General features: G+C 41.4%; 1 protein-coding gene across 1 annotated transcript; it reads right to left on the reverse strand.

Moving 5' to 3' along the window:
* Positions 1 to 989: 989 nt before the first annotated feature.
* On the reverse strand, positions 990 to 16,700 carry CTBS (chitobiase). Its single transcript, XM_072126980.1, has 7 exons — positions 16,475 to 16,700; positions 14,815 to 14,953; positions 13,968 to 14,176; positions 12,466 to 12,637; positions 11,999 to 12,096; positions 1,728 to 1,889; positions 990 to 1,644 (listed from the first exon to the last, which is right to left on the reverse strand). Exons 1-7 carry the CDS (start codon positions 16,640 to 16,642, stop codon positions 1,459 to 1,461), a joined length of 1,134 nt encoding a protein of 377 aa, XP_071983081.1. The 5' UTR covers positions 16,643 to 16,700; the 3' UTR covers positions 990 to 1,458.
* Between the last annotated feature and the right edge of the window lie 1,048 nt (positions 16,701 to 17,748).

Below are 17,748 nucleotides of genomic sequence, written 5' to 3' on the forward strand. Positions count from 1 at the left end.
CAGCACATGATACTGCATAATGTTTATTACCTTGTACTGTATTGTTAGTGTTTCACATTAAACTGACTTGCTAAAGTATTTTCTCATCACAGTCGCTATGGAATAGGTTGGCGCTATATAAATAGATTATTATTACAATCCTATAGATTTCCCATGTGCGAGTGGTTTGCATTTTTGTCTAATGTGCACACAATAAAATGTATTTTATATTTACTAATAACTTTTACATTTTCTACAGCTGGACATTTATTATTTTCCAAAGTTTTATCTAAAATATTAAATTATCTTAAACACAATTGCTACTTGTTGTTTTCCTAACAGCAGGAGGATTGGATGGTGTCATTTCTAAGGCCATAGGACTGACCTGAAAAGCTTTTCCATGACAATGGAGGGAAGGGGACAATGCTCAGGTCATGCTGTTTACTTCTTTGATTAGATCTGTGCTTTTAGTACTTGCACTGCTTCCCATCGATAAATGTCTTTAGGGAGTTAAATGAAATGTATGCAGGAAAGTATTTAGCTCCCTCTAGCGGTTATTATAAGTAGCTATTATTCTATATAAACTTCATGAAGACAGACACATTTTAGTATTTACCGTATTTTCAGGACTATAAGGCGCACATAAAAACCTAGCATTTCCTTAGAAATCCAAAGTGCGCCTTATAGTCCGGTGCGCCCTATGTATGGAGGAGGGCAGCGGACCCTACTTACATAGGTCCCCGCTACCGGAGACAGCAGATCTCCAGCGTGGTCTGCAGTTCCCGCTGGAGATCTGCTGTCTCCGGTAGCGGGGACCTATGTAAGTAGGGTCCGCTGCCCTCCTCCACCTGAACGGACCCCCTTCCCCGGAGACCGCTCACCTCTTGCCGGGTCTGTCTCCGCTCTGTTTGCAAGCCACACACCCGGACCTCCACCACGCCCCCCGCCTTCCATATATAGGCCCCCCGCCTTCCATCAAGTGGTTTGAATCATTAGACCGGAGGTTGAAATATGGTAAAATACAGCCGTCTGAATTTATTACTTCTCTTTTATAGTTCCAACATATTATGCAGCACTATACAGACACGGTCATCACTGTCAGTCCCCTGAAAGGCTCACAATCCAAATTCTTATTAGTGAGACTTCAAACCAGAGCACGTGGCACACAGACGTCAGCCCACTATGCAGAATGAGGCCCTAATGCGAATGTGCACCTATTTATACAGTATTGAGGTCTAATAACTCAAAATTGTCAGGTTCCTGAATTCCAGCCCTCCTTTAAAGGCTATTAATGGAGCCCAGAAGCTTCTCTGCCATCATAATTGAGTGACCCAATTTTGCATCTGGTCTCCGGTTACTCCCTTGTGAGCTTCTGCAGTGACTCATTGTGGTTCATTATTGTCCATGTATTTATATGCAGACTCCAGATCTTTCTGGTGACTCGTTGCCTAGGAGAATGGACAAGGCACTAGAGCTCCATTAGGGTAGTAAGGCTTTCCACATGTCCGCCGCCTGTTGTTGGGCTATGGGATCGTCGGAGTAATCCAGCAAGTCTCCATTCCACATACCAACCCCTCTGAGACCAAGTGTCTTGATATATTCCACCTTTAAAGAAATACTTTTTGGATCGTCGTACCAAACCTGATGGATTTTTCCTTTTGCGTCCTATGAAAATAGAAAATATTTCATTATAGTCAACAACATGCAAGATGCAATAAGACTGACTGACCACAAGACTGACCACAAACCTTATAATTATAGAAAGGCGCCTTCTGGACGTCATCCCATAACCGGCCAGTTAAGGAATTGTTGACGTTCTTCATAATTGACCTGTACGGCACCTGAGAGCCCACGGCATCGCTGCACTCCGCACCTCGGAACGGCTTTTTTTCAATTTTGCACTTATGATCCTGATAGAAGTGAAATGGCAAAAAGTTGTAAGAGTTATTTAATATAGCATAAAGTCTCCGTATGAATTTAGTGCATGCCAGAATGTGATTTGCTTCAATTTTCAGCTTTCAATGGGATTGTTGGCTACAGTGTGGTTGCTGGAATTATTCCGGAACTGGCGGACAGTCTTGGACTCTAGACCTTGTCCCAGATGACTGGAGGTCCTCTGAACGCAGATAGAGTTGAAAAAAGTGGTGATACAGAAAGCCATCGGCTCCCAGCAACCTGACCAGGCCTCTGGCGTGTCTGTGTGCAGCAGAGGTCGGCAGGCGTGATGTTATGATGTCACTGCTCCTGCCGGTTTCAGAGCTGCACAGAGGCAGAGGAGGAAGCAGAACTGCAGCGGAGGAACGAAGAGAATCACAAAGTGAAGAGGAGCAGAGAAGGGGGACACAATGAAAAGCGGAGTGGAGAGGAGTCATTATACCACATAGGGATTTTTAAAGTGTGGGTGGAAGCAAGTAGGGGGGCACTGTGAGACAGGGGGCAGAGAGAAGGGCACAATGAAAGGGGGGAGCAGTATATGGGCCATTCAGCTGAGTATCATGCAGTGTGGGAATACTGGAACCATGGTGCATAAAATACTACTGGACCTCATTACACTGAATGGGAGGTAATCCATTACCCGTGCATTCATAACATAGGGTTGTCCAGAGATACTCTATGGCAGGGTATAGAGAAACTGAACAAAAAAATATGAGCACTCACGGGGCGCCAATCAAATACTCCACAGAAACCAAAAATTGTGTCTAGGATATGAATTTAATGTAAAAGTGAGACAATGATACAAAGAGCTAAAAATGAATGATTAAAATAAAGGACAAGTCCTATGACGCGTTTCGGGTGCTGGGACCCTTTTTCAAATATGGACAAGTGACAAAATAACTATTAACAAGGTTTAAATACAATCATAAGAACATACCTGATGACTGAAAAGTGATGTGATTGGTAAGGCGCCATCTGAGTAGATTTTGGCGCGGGAGGAGCGACACTTCCGGTTTCGCGGTTCGCGCATGCGCACAAATGGTCGCCAGGCGCCCGGTGTCACGTGCGACACAACTACTAATGACGCCAGATGGCGCATGCGCACCGGAAGATCTGTCGTCCGTATCATAAGGGGGAGAACCATAATATACGAATGTGGCAGAGCATCGCTATGTGAATAATCTCTAAAACAAGGTTGAGAGTAACAATACTCACCAGAAGACAAATCAATATATTAAAACAAGGTGTAAAACCAGATGTGAATCAGGCAATATATACATAGCAAATCTAGAAAACTTGCGTGTTTGTATAATAAAATTGAAATTAAAATTAAAATTGAAATATCAAAAAACATATAGAATACTTTGTGTGTAACAGAGACAGGGAATCAGAAAAAATTATGAAGGACATATAATGAATGGGTATACACAATGGAATTGTAACAAGGACTAATAGGGAATAGTAAGTGGTAAGTATAATATAAAAATATTGGAAGAACGATGGATAATGGTATAAATGTTAAAAAATAAAAAATACATATATATTTTAATTTTTAAAAAACATTCTCTAAAGATTCATTCAGTCCTGTCGGTGTGAGACTTTGTAATTTATAAATCCAGAACATCTCTCTTTTTTTCAGATGATCAAACCTTTGGGGAATGGATGGTTCTACAACCTCTATGGGGATAATATTAAAGTCTTTGGCGTTCTTATTATGGTGTATCGCTGCATGACGAGATACACTATGTAATGCGAAGCCATTTTCGATATTCCCTCTGTGTTTGTTTAGGCGTTCGCGTAAAGGTTGTATGGTCCGCCCGACATACTGTAGTCTGCAAGTGCACTCCAAGAGGTAAATCACATACTGGGAACTGCAATTCACGAAATTCTTTATTCGGAATGTTTCACCAGTTATGTTTGACTTAAAAACTGACTGTCTATGTTTAATGGTCTCGCAGCATTTGCATCTGCTGTGCCCACATCGGAAACTTCCTGTTACTTTAGGGAAGAAGGAAGGCTGTGTAATTTTGTTTGATAGAGGACGTAGGCGGCTAGGGGCTAGAATATTTTTGAGAGTACGTGCTCTTCTAAAAGTTAGTCTCGGTTTGGCTGGAATGATATCTTTAAGAAATGGATCATGTAGTAACACATTCCAGTGTGTATTCATGATGTTGCGGATTTTTGAACTGTCGTTGGAATAAGTGGAAATAAAATTTATGATGTTATTCTCTACAACATTTTTCCCTTTGGTACCCTTAAGACTAGGTATCAGGCACATCTCCTGGCTCAGGGCTCCAGCTTTAGTTTTGGCAGAGTTTACCAGGGATAATGGATAACCTTTGGCTCTAAAACGGTTAGTCAAAACCTCACTTTGGGCATCATAATCGCTATATTCGGTGCAGTTGCGTCTAATACGCTTGTACTGTCCAAAGGGAATATTGGTAAGCCACTTTTTAAAGTGGTTACTTGAAAAGTCCAAATAGCTGTTACTATCCACTTTTTTGAAGAATGTTTTAGTTTTGATGTGGCCATCCGGGGTATGAAAAACCGTAACATCAAGGAATTCTGCATTGTTCTCGGCAATGTTGCAGGTGAATTCCAAGCCCCATGCGTTATCATTAATATCGCTCACGAAATCGAGGGCTTCTTTTTTGTTTCCCTTCCAAATAATAAAAATATCGTCTATAAATCTCTTAAACATGAGACACTTAGCATATGACTTGTGTTGGTATATGACCTGCTCTTCAAATAGGCCTACATACAGGTTAGCAAAGCTCGGTGCAAATTTGCTGCCCATTGCCGTCCCTCTTTTTTGCAGGAACACTTTATTGAGAAAGGAAAAATAATTATGCTTGAGGATGAAAGTGATTGCTCTTAGTAAAAAATTGGTCTGAACATTGGGGATAGAGATGTCATTATTTAGAAAGTAAGAGATGGCATGTATACCCAAATCATGAGGGATATTGGTGTATAGGGACGAAATGTCCATCGTAATAAAAAGGTAATTCTCATCCCATTTTTCTTTGGTAACAAATCTAATCAGGTCAGAGGTGTCTAACAGGAATGATCTGAGTTCCCTGACATACTTTTGTAGAAAGATGTCCGTATAGTGAGACAAGTTTGATGTGAGGGAATTAATACCAGAGATAATCGGTCTGCCTGGTGGATTACGTTCGTTCTTATGAACTTTAGGAAGAAAATAAAACATTGCTGTGGCAGGCTCTTCTGGTTTAAGATATTGGTGTTCTTTTTTATTTAAAACACCGCTCGTGAGACCCTCGTCTAGTAATGAGTATAGATCTTTCTTGAAGGTCATTGTGGGGTTATGATCCAATTTTGTATAAAATTCGGAGTCGGACAGTAGGCGCATGGCTTCTGCCACGTAGTCGGCTCTATTCAGGATGACAATCCCACCCCCTTTATCTGCCGCTTTTATGACTAGCTCCTCTTTTGATGCTAAATTTTTGAGGCCTAGTTTTTCTTTGTGGGAGAGATTGTTCTTCTTTTTGTTGCCGACAGTCTGTGTCTGGAGTTTCTGGAAATCTGACGCTACCAAATTGTAAAATGTATCGATAAAACTGCCTTTATGTTGATATGGGTAGAATGAAGATTTGGGTTTTAAATTCGTGTGCACGGGTGGCGGACTGTTGGATGTAGTTGATATCTCATCTGCAATCCTTATCTTAGCTTGTGCTGAATCTTGCATATTGAAATGCCTTTTTAGGGTTAGATTGCGAACAAATCGATTTAGGTCGATAAATAACTCGAAGTCATTAGACGATGAAGTTGGACAATAGGAGAGGCCTTTCTCAAGGATTTTCCTTTCTATTGCTGTTAATGTGTGGGAAGATAGGTTGAAGATTTTAACTGAATTGGTGTCATTAGTAATCAACGGGTTGGGTGGAGGGTCGGTGTGGCTAATAGTGTTATTATCTATTTGGTTTTTTTGTGTTTCGGGGTTTCTATTATTGAGTCCTCCTCTGTTAGTGATGAATCCAAAGTTTCTTTTTCCACCTCTTTTTCCTCTCTTACGTGATTTTTCCTTTTTATCCCTAATGGGGGTGCTGGATGGCTCACCTCCTTTAGGAACGGATCCATTGTGTATTGTTGCAACGTTTTTTTCTTTAGCAATTCTCCTGGTAATCCTAAAAAAGACACGGACTCGTTTGGAGATAGGGGATCTTGTGTATGTGGAATGTCGCATCGGTTAGATAGGGATCTAAAGTTGGACACTGGTGTGTGAAAAAGTAATTTGGAGTCCTCACGGGGGCTGTAGTCTGAGCTGGTGTCATTGTGAGTGGTGAGGAGTGACTCATTTAGACTACAGACATCTGACGGAAATTTACCGGATGGTAAAATGGGTTTTTTGGGGTGATCCATATCGGCTAGGGGAGAATTAGGGCTGGCTAGATTTGGTTTGGTCGGTGGATGAGCTGAAACATTATTCGCAATCGTTACATTAAGTGTATCCGCTTTGTTATTTCTGGTTGGTTCTTTAGTCTGCCTAAGACTATTAAGATTGCTAGGTGTATTTTTCTTATGCTTATTGATTATATTTGTACTGTTTGTTTTTGTAAATGTAGTGGTTTGTATTGCTGGGGTTTGTGGGGAGATCTTAGTGTTAGTAGTGATTTGTCTTGAGGAGTTCTTCCAGACCTTATTGGTATCATCATTCCTGGCTAAATCTCTATTGGTGTTTCTGTTATTATTGTTGTTATTAATCCTCCTATTATATCCTTCTCCCGTTTTCCTAGGTATTCCATAGGATTCATTATTGTTATTGTTCTTTTTGTGTTTCGACCAGTATTTGATATTGTTAGTTTTGTAGTCAACCCTATCCCTTTCCAGTTTTCTCAGTTTTTTCTCCATAATCTCTTTCTCAAATGTATCAATTGTGGAGGTGAGTTTTTTGTTGAACTTATCATAATTGGTGTGCTTTTCAAATGGTGTAAGGTTAGTCATAAGTTCATCAATTTTATCTGAGTGATTTCTGGATAGGGAAAGTCTCTTAATACATAAACATTCCAACAATGACATTGAACAATTATGCAGTAGTGAATCCCAATGTTCCACAAACAGAGAATCATTTTTGAATGCAGGTTCTGGATGTAATCTAAGACCTCTTGGGATAATCCCTTCACGTATATATATATCCAGAAACAGTTTATCTAGATGGTGTTGAGATTCAGATTTGAGAGTTTTTTCAAGTTCAAAGAAAAGATCAGAAATAAGTTTATTGTCATCTTGCCTGAAGTCTTTACGTGCATCGAGCTCTATTGTTGTGTCGTCTGGAGTCCAATTGGTGAAGGCTGCGAACACTTGTTCTCTTGCTCGAAATCTTCTTTCTCCCTTCTGCATGTTGAGAGGGTCCAAATTCGTAGTAGATATTAAAAGAGTCGACCCAAATGTACTCTGACCTAGAACCGGGGCTTGGATTTACCAAGACCGGTATAATAATAATAATACAAAAACAAAAAGAAGGTACAGAGGACGGCGCCTCGAGTAATATCGTTTAGATATTGGAAAGTGATAGACACTAGATATGTGCTCACCTTGTGAGATCCTTGGTGTAATGCCTGTAAGACCCGTCTTAGGGTTCAGTAGATTTCCAAGATGAATCCAGGAGTGTGACACTGGTATCCTGAGGGGAGTAAAAAGTCGCTACCCAGTGCTCAGACCGGATCGGTAACCGAAACGGTTAACGGTAATGTATAGAGAAACTGAACAAAAAAATATGAGCACTCACGGGGCGCCAATCAAATACTCCACAGAAACCAAAAATTGTGTCTAGGATATGAATTTAATGTAAAAGTGAGACAATGATACAAAGAGCTAAAAATGAATGATTAAAATAAAGGACAAGTCCTATGACGCGTTTCGGGTGCTGGGACCCTTTTTCAAATATGGACAAGTGACAAAATAACTATTAACAAGGTTTAAATACAATCATAAGAACATACCTGATGACTGAAAAGTGATGTGATTGGTAAGGCGCCATCTGAGTAGATTTTGGCGCGGGAGGAGCGACACTTCCGGTTTCGCGGTTCGCGCATGCGCACAAATGGTCGCCAGGCGCCCGGTGTCACGTGCGACACAACTACTAATGACGCCAGATGGCGCATGCGCACCGGAAGATCTGTCGTCCGTATCATAAGGGGGAGAACCATAATATACGAATGTGGCAGAGCATCGCTATGTGAATAATCTCTAAAACAAGGTTGAGAGTAACAATACTCACCAGAAGACAAATCAATATATTAAAACAAGGTGTAAAACCAGATGTGAATCAGGCAATATATACATAGCAAATCTAGAAAACTTGCGTGTTTGTATAATAAAATTGAAATTAAAATTAAAATTGAAATATCAAAAAACATATAGAATACTTTGTGTGTAACAGAGACAGGGAATCAGAAAAAATTATGAAGGACATATAATGAATGGGTATACACAATGGAATTGTAACAAGGACTAATAGGGAATAGTAAGTGGTAAGTATAATATAAAAATATTGGAAGAACGATGGATAATGGTATAAATGTTAAAAAATAAAAAATACATATATATTTTAATTTTTAAAAAACATTCTCTAAAGATTCATTCAGTCCTGTCGGTGTGAGACTTTGTAATTTATAAATCCAGAACATCTCTCTTTTTTTCAGATGATCAAACCTTTGGGGAATGGATGGTTCTACAACCTCTATGGGGATAATATTAAAGTCTTTGGCGTTCTTATTATGGTGTATCGCTGCATGACGAGATACACTATGTAATGCGAAGCCATTTTCGATATTCCCTCTGTGTTTGTTTAGGCGTTCGCGTAAAGGTTGTATGGTCCGCCCGACATACTGTAGTCTGCAAGTGCACTCCAAGAGGTAAATCACATACTGGGAACTGCAATTCACGAAATTCTTTATTCGGAATGTTTCACCAGTTATGTTTGACTTAAAAACTGACTGTCTATGTTTAATGGTCTCGCAGCCCTCGATTTCGTGAGCGATATTAATGATAACGCATGGGGCTTGGAATTCACCTGCAACATTGCCGAGAACAATGCAGAATTCCTTGATGTTACGGTTTTTCATACCCCGGATGGCCACATCAAAACTAAAACATTCTTCAAAAAAGTGGATAGTAACAGCTATTTGGACTTTTCAAGTAACCACTTTAAAAAGTGGCTTACCAATATTCCCTTTGGACAGTACAAGCGTATTAGACGCAACTGCACCGAATATAGCGATTATGATGCCCAAAGTGAGGTTTTGACTAACCGTTTTAGAGCCAAAGGTTATCCATTATCCCTGGTAAACTCTGCCAAAACTAAAGCTGGAGCCCTGAGCCAGGAGATGTGCCTGATACCTAGTCTTAAGGGTACCAAAGGGAAAAATGTTGTAGAGAATAACATCATAAATTTTATTTCCACTTATTCCAACGACAGTTCAAAAATCCGCAACATCATGAATACACACTGGAATGTGTTACTACATGATCCATTTCTTAAAGATATCATTCCAGCCAAACCGAGACTAACTTTTAGAAGAGCACGTACTCTCAAAAATATTCTAGCCCCTAGCCGCCTACGTCCTCTATCAAACAAAATTACACAGCCTTCCTTCTTCCCTAAAGTAACAGGAAGTTTCCGATGTGGGCACAGCAGATGCAAATGCTGCGAGACCATTAAACATAGACAGTCAGTTTTTAAGTCAAACATAACTGGTGAAACATTCCGAATAAAGAATTTCGTGAATTGCAGTTCCCAGTATGTGATTTACCTCTTGGAGTGCACTTGCAGACTACAGTATGTCGGGCGGACCATACAACCTTTACGCGAACGCCTAAACAAACACAGAGGGAATATCGAAAATGGCTTCGCATTACATAGTGTATCTCGTCATGCAGCGATACACCATAATAAGAACGCCAAAGACTTTAATATTATCCCCATAGAGGTTGTAGAACCATCCATTCCCCAAAGGTTTGATCATCTGAAAAAAAGAGAGATGTTCTGGATTTATAAATTACAAAGTCTCACACCGACAGGACTGAATGAATCTTTAGAGAATGTTTTTTAAAAATTAAAATATATATGTATTTTTTATTTTTTAACATTTATACCATTATCCATCGTTCTTCCAATATTTTTATATTATACTTACCACTTACTATTCCCTATTAGTCCTTGTTACAATTCCATTGTGTATACCCATTCATTATATGTCCTTCATAATTTTTTCTGATTCCCTGTCTCTGTTACACACAAAGTATTCTATATGTTTTTTGATATTTCAATTTTAATTTTAATTTCAATTTTATTATACAAACACGCAAGTTTTCTAGATTTGCTATGTATATATTGCCTGATTCACATCTGGTTTTACACCTTGTTTTAATATATTGATTTGTCTTCTGGTGAGTATTGTTACTCTCAACCTTGTTTTAGAGATTATTCACATAGCGATGCTCTGCCACATTCGTATATTATGGTTCTCCCCCTTATGATACGGACGACAGATCTTCCGGTGCGCATGCGCCATCTGGCGTCATTAGTAGTTGTGTCGCACGTGACACCGGGCGCCTGGCGACCATTTGTGCGCATGCGCGAACCGCGAAACCGGAAGTGTCGCTCCTCCCGCGCCAAAATCTACTCAGATGGCGCCTTACCAATCACATCACTTTTCAGTCATCAGGTATGTTCTTATGATTGTATTTAAACCTTGTTAATAGTTATTTTGTCACTTGTCCATATTTGAAAAAGGGTCCCAGCACCCGAAACGCGTCATAGGACTTGTCCTTTATTTTAATCATTCATTTTTAGCTCTTTGTATCATTGTCTCACTTTTACATTAAATTCATATCCTAGACACAATTTTTGGTTTCTGTGGAGTATTTGATTGGCGCCCCGTGAGTGCTCATATTTTTTTGTTCAGTTTCTCTATACATTACCGTTAACCGTTTCGGTTACCGATCCGGTCTGAGCACTGGGTAGCGACTTTTTACTCCCTTCAGGATACCAGTGTCACACTCCTGGATTCATCTTGGAAATCTACTGAACCCTAAGACGGGTCTTACAGGCATTACACCAAGGATCTCACAAGGTGAGCACATATCTAGTGTCTATCACTTTCCAATATCTAAACGATATTACTCGAGGCGCCGTCCTCTGTACCTTCTTTTTGTTTTTGTATTATTATTAACTCTATGGCAGGGGCAGGGAACCTATGGCTCAGGAGCCAGATGTGGCTCTTTTGATGGCTGTATGTGGCTCGCAGACAAATCATTGATTAATAGCGATTGGCAGCGTGTACATCCAAGACACACACAGTGATGATCACTGGATGCAGACAGGGATGTTACCACTGCCTGCGTCCTTTGTGTGACCAAGGTGCCATTTCCGCTCCATTGATAAAGTGACAGCGCCTGTATCAAAGAGAAGAGCGACTCCTCTCTATGACCCAGGCGCCATTGCTTAAGGAATGATGGCAGCGGCGCCTGGGTCATAGAGAAGACTGCGGGAGTGATGAGAAGCCACTGATGGAAGAGCAGGTAGGTGAGTATTCCTTTTTTTTTTTTGCTTTGGCTACCCATCTATTGGGGTGCATGCACCTGGGTTACCTTTCTACTGGGAAGCATATACTGGGACTAACTATTTATTGGGGGGCATGTGCTGGGGCTACCTATTTACTGGGGGGCATGTGGTGTTGCTACTTATCTACTTGGGGGCATGTGCTGGAGATACATATGTACTGGGGGGCATGTGCTGTTGGCATGTGCTATGTACTAAAGGTTCCCAACCCTGCTCTATGGAAACACATAGAAAGCCTACAGTAATATGGAGCTGCAGAGACTCTGATCTTATTTAAGTTAGGCCTAAGTCAGACCAGTCCAAAAACTGAATCCAGTCCCTACAGGGAGCAAACAGCAGGAGCAGCAGCAGGAGCAGCAGCAGGAGCAGGAACCCCCCCCCCCCTCCTACCATTTTATCTATTGATGTAGAGTCCTTCTATATTACAGCCATAATATTATTATTATTAATGTAAAATATGTTAAAATACATAAATATAAGAAGCCCATGTGACAGCGATACCTCTGTTAATTCAAGACAGGTATAGTCATATCCATACCAGGGGATGCCCATTACAAGCTTCTTAGGATCGATGCTCATATTAATAAACTGCTCGTAACCTGCAAAAGATAATAATAGGTTTCTTATGTTCTTGCCCTTATTTTGCAGCCTCTATGTTCCCTGTATTTTACTTTCAGGAATGTAATGGAGGATTTGTTACATGCAATAAAAAATTTTTCCAGTAGGAGGTGATATTGCCTGGGGTCATCTATGTCCTTCTACAAGGGACGTCACCTGGCTTTTCCTAAATAGCATAAAGAATAAGAAACTCCTGAATAGAATATCTGAGCTTCAAGTCATTGTGAATGTGTCATCTCGCATATCTGGATGGTTGGCCATAGTAGAAATCACACACACACACAGCAACGTCACAGTACAGGGATAAAACACACACAGCAATGTCAAAAATACAGTATATGAAGACTGACCAATTATGGTTTGGTTGAACGGTGCATTTGCTCCAGCGATACATTCAGTCCAGATCTGGGATTGTTCATCATAAGACATAACAAATAGGAAGTCACACAGATCCGCTATGGCCGTATAGTTATAGCAGCGGATGTCAATGCACTTAGGAGACCATGCGACATCAAACGTCACCTAGAACGGAGCGAACACAGAACATGTGAATATAATGGTTATAAGGATACAAGCTGTACATGAAACATTTGGCTAGCTTTTAAAGAGGACCTGTCACCTATAGAAACCTCCGATAACGCTAACAAACACTGCGCTGGAAGCGGTCCGGCGTATTCATGAGCGGCGACTGCCGCGCGGCACCGACCCTAAACCCGCCTCCTCATGAATTCGCTGGACCGCTTCCAGCCACGTCCGGCGTTTCTAGTGTACAACGTGGCAGAGTTTGTAAGCGTTATTGGATGGTTCAGTTAACGCTAGCAGTGTAACACTGCTGTATCCGTTTTAGCATTAGGAGCTGTTTACTTTAGTAATTAGCTCCTAGTGCCGTTTTTATAGCCGACAGGTCCTCTTTAAGGGATTTCAAAGACTGACGAGTAAGGACCATCTTTAGGTGGTCATTTATTAGAGGGGTAGGCCCGCACCGATCTGCTGACATAAGCGACTTCTACCCACATTGTATTTAAAGTTACTCAACCTTTAATGTTGATTCCATCTATCCGTGTACTTTCCCCTTTGCACTCAACCCCCCTCAATACTGCTGTACTTTGCAAAACTTGAACATGTTACTCAGCATCCAATCACTAATGAGATATAGCCATGAGAAAAAAAAAAGGTTTAGAAAAATGTAGTCACATAGCCAGACGAGAAGCAAACAGAATTAAGGGGGGGGGGGGGGTGTCTAGACTCCCAACACTCAATGTTATCCATTACTCTCAGGATAGGGAGTAACCTGCTGATCAGAGGTAGTCTAACCCTATGATCTCCATTGATTTCAAGAATGGATAAGAGGATAAGGGATATTGTTGGGTCACCCTATTTAAAGGTGAAAGGATAGAGGGTCTACTGCTTGGACCCCCACTGATCACGTGAATGGGACTCCCAGCAATCCAGAGAGTGGGTCCCTGCCATGCTCACTAATGGGTGGCACGGTAGGTTGAGCTTGCGTCTTATAACTCCATTCAATACCATGGAAGTGATGGAAATTGCAGGGCACAGCGCCCATCTATCTTCAGACCTCCCACAGGCATAGTGCTACATCTAATACTAGTGAATGTAGATTCAGGACTCTTGCTCGTCCTGGTGCTCCACTTATATGTGAAAACGGGACCCCCATTCTCTGGATTGCTTCTTTTCAGCAGGGATCCAAGCAGTCGGGCCATCAATGATCAGCTGCTTAACCCCAATCCTGATGGCAGGGGACAACCTGCTGACCCGGTACAACCCCTTTAAAAAGAGGAGAGTTTGAGTCAAAGATGGATGTCGTAGGTCCTTATTATTCACTGATCCTTACCTGTGATCCAGGGATCTCTCTATGGAAAGCCTCTGTGGTCTCCTTCACCAGTGCAGTTAGAGCATAATACTCAGGGGTATCTGTGAACACTATTTGTTCAATATCCAAATTAATTCCATCCATATATTGAGCCTTCGCCAGTTTCACCTTCTCTCTTATCCAGGCTGATCTCTTGTCTGGGTCCACAATATCCTTTAATGGAACATCTCCTGTAATAAAGAAGGATTTGTGTTACTTTTCTGGAACCCCATCAATCCTTAGGACATGTCATCACTGAATGGACCGTTTTTTATTGTTTATGTCTATTGTATACTTACTGTATATCATCAATTTCAAAGGTCACATTGCCTTCCCTGCAGCAGTGAGGAGGAATCAGATCAAAGATGAAACCCAATAAATAGGGAATGCACATGTTTGACAAATCCTAAATCCAATTCAGTCAGGGGTGCACCAGTCATGAGGCAAGTTGAGCCTCTTGCCTCAGGCAGCACCACCTGCAGCAAGATGGGGGGGCAGCATCAGGGGTGCAGTTAACTGCCAAAATGCAGAATCTGGCACTTCAAAAATTCAGCATGGGTGTCTGGAGCTGCTTAGAGAATCCACTGGCTAAAAAAAATAACCTCTTATATAACTGCTGGATGGGGTGTAAAGGGGGCGCTAGTCTATAGCTTTCCTCAGGCAACAGAAAGTATAGGTTCCTCCCTGTACTTAGTGAAGTAGTGCAAGAATAGGCAGTATACAACCCCCTTAATTGCTAATTATAGTGTAATTGTCCTTAATTATATAACATAAATATGAAGCATATGTGTGATCTTTGCTGTATATCCTACTAGTAATGTAAACTCACCCTTCAGGACAAACCTTGCACCTTTGGAGTGTGCATAACACATGAGCTCTGGGTCATACGGAGCAAATAATGCCACTGTCGTGACATGAGCCCAGTCATAGTACTTCCAGTTTTTCCCTCCGACGTAAAACACATAAACCTAAAAAACAGGTATTTAGCAATTATGACCAATACTTAATATCACTTTGTTAATAACATTTTGATTCGTAGATTATTAAACACATTATACTGTGAGAATCTCCAGAAGGAATGGAATCTTAAAAGGAACCTATTGCCAACTTGAACACGAGCTTTTATGGACAGTATGAAATCTACTTTTAGCTTTCCCTCTTTTATATCAATACTGGCTTTTTATCTAGAGCAAGTCATATTCACATGAGCTGAAAATAGTCACTCTAAGTGGCTGGAGGGGAAATGTCACTTTGGATGCCTATTTAAGGGCATATATAGCACCAAGAACTGGTGTAATTTTAAAGATGAATCTCAACTTTCAAAACGGATTAGGCTTGTGGTTTTGGGAGCTATAGAACTGCAGATATGGAAAATTGTAGACATATTTGCAAATTCCAGCTTCAGAAGCGGGAGTGACTGCTCCAGCCTCTCACCTAGCCTCATCTCAGACAAAATATGACTCTTTTCAGCGCGTTTACATAGGATTTTTGAGGTGATAGCTATTTGTATGTAAATCGGACAGGTTCTAACATAAAAGAGAGAATGCTAAGAAAAAGATCTTCACACCCTACTTGAGGATGCTGAAGTGTAAAATCTGGTGAAACAGTCCATTTCAGAAAGCAATGAGACATAGCTATTGTTCTTTTATTGTTGACTAAAATGAAATACATCTTTATTAAGTGGCATCATATTATGCAGTGTTTTTCAGATCATGGGGGAAATATACACACAAAATCTGACATTACAGAGCAATACCATGGTCAGACGACATTATATGAATGAGGGACTTGCTCGCAAGAGCTTACAATCTAGGAATTCATGGTTACCGAAGCAGGTGGCTATATTCTTCATAGTCATCCTTTCTTGTGACTTCTGTATATTGGAAAATGTAGCTTTTGCACACAGGAAAAATTCAAATGTTGATGTAGCTGTCGGGGGTGGGGACTATTTTGGTAATGTCAGGTGAAGGCTAATAAAAGGGATCATTAGAGAAGGCAGGGAGTGAACTTGTTATTCTGCATCATGACATACTATCTATTTTGTAAGACCTTATTCACATTCATATTCATGTACTGTGTCAAGGAATAGTAACATATAAACAGGTCCACAAATGCTGCGCACAGACAGGTACAGTAGCTCGGTTTACACTACAAGCCAATAGTTTACTTCTTGATAACACCCATGCTAATATCTGTGGGTAACAAGGTATTAAGTTTTGCATGAAGCTTTTGAAGCCAAAACCAGAGGATCTCAGTGGGAGGGAGCGGAGCTGCTTCTCTCCACTTTTATATAAACTCCTAGTTGTGGTTTCTAAAACCGCATGCAAAATCTAAATGTGAAAAAAAACTGCCTAAATATTCCCAGATCACAGACAACATGTGATATCAATGAACTTCCCCCACAATCCCAGTATTAACAATCAGGAAGTTCTACAAATAAACACTGCATGATACATTGTATCACTATAATACATAGAAATATATTGTACCTCAAAGTCCCGGGTGTCTTGGATGGGCTGGCACAGAGCTGGGTCAGAGCAGGGGCACTCACCCCAGCAGACCGAAGCCCCTATAAGGAGGAGCAGCAGGGGACATCCATACAGCCCCATCCTGTGTGCACAGCGTTCAGCTGCAGAGTGACTGCTGATACCTCCCATACAGGGGTGTAACACTGGGGAGGAGGGAGCCTGGGAGGGAGGTGTTTTGTGAGGGGAGGAGATGGGTCATGTTTATATAGACACAGATGGTACGTTACAATACCAAGGCGATGTACCTCTCCATGGCTAAGTTCAGATCTAATTTATTTTTAACAGCATATACGCCATAGAATGCCATAGACATATATACTATGAGGTCATCCATTTTACTTCTATCTACTCATTATAGATTGCATGCAGCAGGAAACAGCGGATGAAAAAGCGCAGCAGACTGCTCTATATCAACCTTCTTCCTGCTGGAGGAAGCAGTATACTTTTGGAGCATCCATCCCTGGCCTCCGCTGTGGGTGTTTCCTCAGTGATGTGACTGTCCTAATATGGAGAGATACGTCACTTGAGAAGAACTCACTTTCCGGATTGAGGAGCCGAACCAGAGAACGTATCCCTGAAGGGTATTCAGGAATTCAGCTCTACATTGCAAAACCTCTTTTTAAAACACAAGTATGTTCAGGTGTGGCATACAGCAACATTTACAGGCACTTGAATCAGGGTCGGGTCAGGGTTTCAGTAGGCCCCTGGGCTACAGAGCATCAGCGGGCCCCTTTTCAGTGAACTCACGTGGTGGCAATGAAAATGTAGAAACTTAAACAGTCTTCTGTTCCCTAAAATATTCCCTAGTTTATCATCCAAACAGCTCCCTCGTGGTTATATTATATAAATCTCCCTCACACCCTATGAATGCATTAGATACAGACCCCCCATACACTATGGATGCATTAGATACAGCCCCCTGTCACGGGTGCTCCCGCGATCCCTGTCACGGATCGCGGGCGCATCCGTGCTCCTTCATGTGCCCCCGCTGCTGCCCGGTGTCACTTACCTCTCCCGGCTCCTGCACTTCCTCGGACTGCTGTGCGCGCGCGTCCCCGCCTCCTAGGGCGCACACGCGGCTCCTGCCGAAAATTTAAAGGGCCAGCGCACCGCTAATTGGTGCACTGGCTGAACACCTCACCTTTAAGAATCCTGCCTCTTCCTGTGTTCCTTGCCGGATCTTTGTGCCTCATAGCCTTAGAGAAAGCTTCCAAGCGAGTATTCCTGCGTTCCCG

This window comes from Engystomops pustulosus, chromosome 10 (genome assembly GCF_040894005.1).
Source record: "Engystomops pustulosus chromosome 10, aEngPut4.maternal, whole genome shotgun sequence".
Taxonomy (NCBI): Eukaryota; Metazoa; Chordata; class Amphibia; order Anura; family Leptodactylidae; genus Engystomops; species Engystomops pustulosus.

What these genes read in the sequence shown, in the direction of transcription:
- CTBS (XM_072126980.1), bottom strand. Translation starts at nt 16,642, where the DNA reads ATGGGAGGTATCAGCAGTCACTCTGCAGCTGAACGCTGTGCACACAGG. An exon ending in GTTCAACCAAACCATAATTG is followed by an intron (nt 12,097 to 12,465) that starts GTCAGTCTTCAT and finishes TATCTTTTGCAG; the next exon opens with GTTACGAGCAGTTTATTAAT. An exon ending in CGCCTTTCTATAATTATAAG is followed by an intron (nt 1,645 to 1,727) that starts GTTTGTGGTCAG and finishes CTATTTTCATAG; the next exon opens with GACGCAAAAGGAAAAATCCA.